The 5,549-nt window shown below is 58.1% G+C and overlaps 1 protein-coding gene across 1 annotated transcript; it reads left to right on the top strand.

Annotated features, from left to right (window-relative positions):
• Positions 1–538: 538 nt before the first annotated feature.
• Positions 539–3,790, top strand: LOC114228386 (uncharacterized protein CXorf49 homolog). Its single transcript, XM_028134091.2, has 5 exons — positions 539–1,471; positions 2,087–2,228; positions 2,762–2,838; positions 3,129–3,174; positions 3,750–3,790. The coding sequence occupies exons 1-5, from the start codon at positions 539–541 to the stop codon at positions 3,788–3,790; spliced, it is 1,239 nt and encodes a 412-aa protein (XP_027989892.1).
• The last annotated feature ends 1,759 nt before the right edge of the window (positions 3,791–5,549 follow it).

The following is a 5,549-nucleotide window of genomic DNA, read 5'->3' as shown; positions in this document are numbered from 1 at the left end:
TCGCACCTCTGGACCAACCAGAGGTCCTCCACCTTATTGGGCGCGGGCGGGGAGGAGGGGGCGGGTCTAGAAGGGGCGCACTAATTGGAGGTAGGACACACGCCAATGAGAAGGCCTGGGCCTGGACGGAGCCTGGAAGTCACGCACTCTTGGAGCCACCTCCTGAGCTGCCTGTGGTGACAGACGCTCTCTCAGAAGACCAAGGCCTTGCGCTCCTGCCGCTGCCTGTGCTCAGGGCGACCGTTTACCCTGAACCTGGGCTGTCGGGACTTGGTGACATGAGCTCCCCCAACAAGGACGAGGGTCTGTTTGGGGAGTGGGGTCCCACCCAGAGGATGGGGAGCAGGCCTGTGGACTAGGCCATACTTTGGGGACGCTCCTGCCGAGCAGCCAGGACGAGTGCGCGTTCCCAGACCTCGAAGGCTTCCAGGAAGAGCGGGAAGTGATGGAAGGGGTGCTTTGGGGTTGCGAAGGCCGACCTGGCTCCCCGGCCGACCTCGACGGGGACACTCTGGACTACCTTGCCAATGAGGCCACGATGGCCATCCTGCAGCAGCTGACCGACCGGGATGACCTGGGTGTCCGCAGAAACCCCTCCCCAGAGAGCTGCGACTCTGAGGTGTCCGCCCTTTGGGTGGACTTGCAGGCAGGTCCCGGGGGTAGAAGCGCGCGGGCCTATGGTTTGGTGGGATCTCGGCTGCCTTCCACAGCCCGGCTGCCCCTCAGAGGGCCTGGGGGAGGCCGGGCCTGGGGAAACCGCAAAAGAGGAGCTAAGAATAGGTCAAAAGTCACCGTGGGTCGCCAGCAGTCCTTCACAGAAGGCCTGGTGGGCTCGCCTTCCGACTCCGAGTCATCAGATGACTTCAGTGAGATGCACCTGCTGAGTTTTAGCCTCTGTGGCAAAGGAGGGGGCCAGGCCAAACCCCGGAGCCTGCAGGACACACCCAGACACTCGAGTGCCCATGTCAGGGAGCAGTTCCTTCGCTTGCCACGCTCTTTCCTGCCCTCCGCTCCCCAACAACTGGCTTCAGTTGGGGCGAGGCAGGCTGTTGGAGAGCTGGATGTGTCCCGTAGGAAACCCCAAAGTGTGGTCTGGGGGAAGGCGGGGAGCAGGCCCAGCTACCTGCCGGGAGCTGCTGTTGCAGGCGGCCTGCCCAAGGTCACTCCTGGAAGGAAAGTGGCCCAGGAGAAGAAATTCCTAGGGGGTACCTCCAAAGTTGCCCCCCAGGGTACCTTCCCTTCCTGGGGGCAGAGAGGCTCAGCCGCTGCCCTGGAGCCAGCCACCTTCCCCCCAGTCTCTGGTGGTCCGCTGCTTGGGAGGGGCAAGGGGTATTCCTTGGGTTCTTTGGGAACCAAACAGCCTAAGCACACCAGCGCTGGGCAGAAGTCTGGGGCCAGGAGGAAGAAGGGGTCGCTGCCGGTGGTGGTAGAAGAAAAGGAACCGGAGAGAGACCCAGGCCCAAAAGTCCAAGTGAGTATGAGGCCATGGTCCTCCGCACTCCCCACCCAGCCCTGCACTTCTCTGGGCGTGCTCCCACTGTCCCTCCTCAGGGCTTGTCATCGGGCGCCCTGGGTCATTAGGATGCCAGATCTGGGTGGTTTTAGCCAGGGCAAACCCTAAGCTAGCCCTCCATGTGTGCTGGGCACCATTCTCTGCAACTGGCAAGTTTCCCCTCTAGGGTGGGAGGGAGGGCTGGGGCAGCTGGTTTGGATCGGGGGACCCCTTAAGACTTTGGGCCCCAAAGCTTCAATGTTTAGAACCATTGGCTCCCTGACTCCTACTTGCTAGCTGCTCTCCGAGCTGTCCTTGCGCAGGGCGGGGGGGGGGGGGGGGGGGGGGGCGGGATTGTGGGCTTTCTCAGCACCCTGCTATTCTCTCTAGCTCAGCCTGGCCTCCTGACCGGGGCTGACTGAGGGCGAAAGTGCTGATGTGGTCCGCCTCGGAACTGCCTTCCTTATTCCCTGCCTCACCCCAGCCCTTACACACACACACACACACACACACACACACACACACACACACACATGTTGTGCCCACACACACCCACTCGCACACATCCGAATAAGTGAAAACTTTTTATTTTAGCCTCTGACACACAGTCCAGGGCCATCCTGTCGAGAATGCAACAGTGGTGACGGCAACAGCAGAGCCGCCGGGGTTCCAGGACAAGCACAGCCCTGGGCCCTGAGCCAGGGAGAAGTCCTGCCCAGAGGGCCCACACCCTCCAGTGAGTCCCGTGGGTCTCCTGAGAGTGGAGGGGAGAGAGGCTGAGGACGGAACCCTCCTTCTCTGGCTCCACCAGGGGCTCAGCCCTGCTCCCTGCCTCCCTACCTGCCCAGACAGCTTCTCCCACAGGAAATAGGGTGTCTGGACAGGGCAGGGCTCAAGGCACTTCATCCTCTGCATGGGCTTTGTGTGCAGGGGTTATTCGTGGCCGTGACCCAAACTGCCACTCCAGACACAGAGTTTCAGCGGAACAGGGCCTTTTACGATAGGTCGTGTTGGGCCACAGGGGCTGGTTTTGCCTGCAGCTCTGCGAGCATCCAGCCCAGAGCCACACAGTGTTGGGGACCACAGCCGTGGGTGGGCTGCCCCTGGGGAACAGGGAGGCAGGACCAGAGAGAAGGGTGGAGCTGCTGGGCAGAACAGGGGCAACTTGCTGCCAGCAGAGGGGGGTGCTGCCTCACGTTAGACCCTGCTAAGCCCTTTCCACCTCCCTGGGAGTTTGGAAGCTGGATTTTGTGTCCCTTTCCCTCTCAGGTAACCAGGAACCACTTGGACATCCCCCAGCACCGGAAAGGCAGCAGCAACCACCTGGAGCAGAGGGTTGTCCTCGGGTAATGCTTCCTCTGGCTCCTAGAAATGGAGTCCCGAGCTAGACTGTGGGATTTGTGTCCAGATTAAACCGACCTGTGTCCGCCCCCTCTCCCCACACCACCACCACCACTACCACGCCTCTGCCACCGCCGCCGCCGCCATCCCACATCTCAAGGAGGGCATGCACCTTTTCCCACTGAGGAGCCCATGCCGGGCTAGCCCAGGTGGTGGGGCGGGGGTGTCGTCGAGGAGGGGAGAGGAGGCCTGAATATACTAATCATTTCTTTTTCTCTGGTGTCTGCTGGCCTAGTGCCCGGAGCTGCAGAGACAAATATATGACCTTAGACAGCAACTAGGTAGGAGGAAACTCTGGCAGGGGCAGGGGCAGGGGCAGGGCCAGACTTTGGTGCCTTAGCATGGGGCTGGGGCAAGCTGCAGGTACAGGCGGCCTCACAGGGCCCAGCATTCCTGTGGGGAAGAGAACCCAGCAGGCCTGGTCCTGGAGCCTACTGTGCATGTACAGCAAGGTATGTGGACAAAGAGGAAAGAAAGTGTGGTCGGAACTACAAGCACACTTTGCCAACGAGAACCAGTCCTAGAGATCTTCTCTTAGGACGGATGTCTAGAGAGGCCTCATTGATTCTCCCTTCAACTACTGCTTGCTATGGCTTCTGTGGGTCTTGTTTGTTTGACAAATTCTGAGTGGTTCTGATATGCCCCAAAACTTGCGTGCTGGCACACTTTGTCCTGTTTGGAAAACATTTCCACACTTAATTCAAATGGTGAGTGAGTGAGTCAGGCCCAGGGCTCCTTGGGTAGGGACTAGAGGGGGTTTCAGGTTGCAGGGATAGGCGGTTCCCCACAGGGACAGGGGGTCGGACTTCTCTATCCCTCCATCTGGAGTGCCTGCTTATGCCTCTCTCTGTTTCAGCGGCCATGCAGTCCCTGGCTGACAAGTTCCAGAACCTTTGATGTGAGTGCTACACACACCATACCCCTTCCCACAGGCGTGGCTGTTGAGGAGGGCTGTGGGCTGGCCCTGGCTTGAAGCTCCTCCCCGACTCTGCTCTGTTGGACAGGTGGAGCCCAGCATCTTGGTGCAAGAGGAGAGCAGCCCTGGAGCTGCCGCCAAGCTGGTTCCCTCCTGTTCCACATCAGCCAAGGCATCCTCTCCCCCTCCCTTTGCCTCCTCCGCACCCCATTTCTCAGCAGTTTCAAATTAAAGTCCCTCTCAAATTCTGTGGTCTCACCCTGGCTGGTCTGGCTCAGTTGGTTTGTTGAGCATTGTCCCGTGCACCAAAAGGTCACAGGTTCGATTCCGGGTCAGGGCACATGCCCAGGCTGTGGGCTCGCAGACAATTGATGTTTCTCTCTCACATCCATGTTTCTCTCTCTCTCTTTCTCTCTCTCTCTCTCTCTCTCTCTCTCTCTCTCTCTCTCTCTCTCTCTCATCAATAAAAGCCTGTTTGTTAAAAAACAAAAAACACAAACCTCTGTGGTCTCTCTTGGGGGGACAGGTGGAAGAGGGAATCGGGGCGGGGAGGGCTTGGAGCTGCTCCATCTCAGAGCTTTTTCCAGAACAATACCTCTGGCATTCTGTGGTGGGCCTTCTGCCTGCGGGGAGTCTGGGACAGCCTCTGATAGGAGCCTTGCAGTCAAACCACCAGATTGCCCCGGGTCCGGGCTCTGCCTGGATCTACCTGGCCACATTAGCTTCTCTCCCCTTTCCCCTGCAGGCCCTCTTGGTGTTCTAATCTCCTCCACGTTTGGGGTCTCATGCCATTCATCGCCCATTTCCCCTCCCCTTCAGCAGGAACTCAGGACCCCCTTCCAGAGCTCAGTCCCTCTTTCCCACAGTCATTTGGTCCCCTCCCACCTACTCTGCTTTGCTGTCTGAACACCCTTGATCTCCTCATGGCTTTCCGTAGGTGGCCTTCCCTGCACCTCTACTCCAGCAGGTGTCTTAGAGCACACTTGAGCTCATCTTGCCCCTTCCCAGGCCCAGTCTTCTCTGTGGAGTCCTTCCCTCCCGCTGGTGCCACCTCGTGCACATGAAAAACTCACCCAGCAACCCGGGGGTCGTCCTCCCCCCGCCCCTCTTTAGCTCTCACCTTTGATGCTCCACTCAGTTCTCCCTCCTGGGTTTCAGTGAAATATGGTAGCAACTATACTTAGGTAAAAATTGCTGTTTAAATTTTAACCCTGCTATTCTGGCTTCTGCACTCACTTACTTGCTTAAACAATAGGGTAGCTACCTCAGCTCCAGATTGAGACCTGGAAACTCACAAAGGTTATTTTCCTGTGCCTGTGGACCAGAACCACAGAAGATTGATGCCCACTGACTCAGTGGCTCCAGGAGTTGACTACCTTTAGAGATTATTAACCCTGCTCAGTCCTGCTTTTGTACAATCTGCTTTTGCAAGATAGATCCACATTCCAATGTATTTAGAATTTAGAACAAAGGGAAATTTTTGTGGTTTGGACCTTTAAAAGGACTGCCTACACCTAGGATGGCGCGGTCGCAAGGGTGGCCACCTGCTTGTGGTGCCCTCGCGGCCGTCCTGGCCAGTTTTCAATAAATCCTTGCCTGCTTTTTTTAATCAATTAGCAGCCTCCGGTGGTCTTATTTTTGACTCCAGGGTTCGACCCCACAACATTTGGAGGCCCCAGCGAGATACCCGAAAGAGAGGTGAGAGGGACCCCCCAGAAGGGGCTGGAGGCTCTCCCGCTC

This window comes from Eptesicus fuscus, chromosome 1, assembly GCF_027574615.1.
Source record: "Eptesicus fuscus isolate TK198812 chromosome 1, DD_ASM_mEF_20220401, whole genome shotgun sequence".
Taxonomy (NCBI): Eukaryota; Metazoa; Chordata; class Mammalia; order Chiroptera; family Vespertilionidae; genus Eptesicus; species Eptesicus fuscus.
The sequence above is the reverse complement of the archived record's forward strand: the minus strand, read 5'-3'. Positions and strand labels throughout refer to the sequence as shown.

Bases quoted from the DNA above. Each gene is read 5' to 3' on its own strand.
- LOC114228386 (XM_028134091.2), top strand. From the start codon at position 539: ATGGCCATCCTGCAGCAGCTGACCGACCGGGATGACCTGGGTGTCCGC. The intron at 2,839-3,128 runs GTAATGCTTCCT...CTGCTGGCCTAG, and splicing joins GAGCAGAGGGTTGTCCTCGG to TGCCCGGAGCTGCAGAGACA. The intron at 3,175-3,749 runs GTAGGAGGAAAC...TCTCTGTTTCAG, and splicing joins TGACCTTAGACAGCAACTAG to CGGCCATGCAGTCCCTGGCT.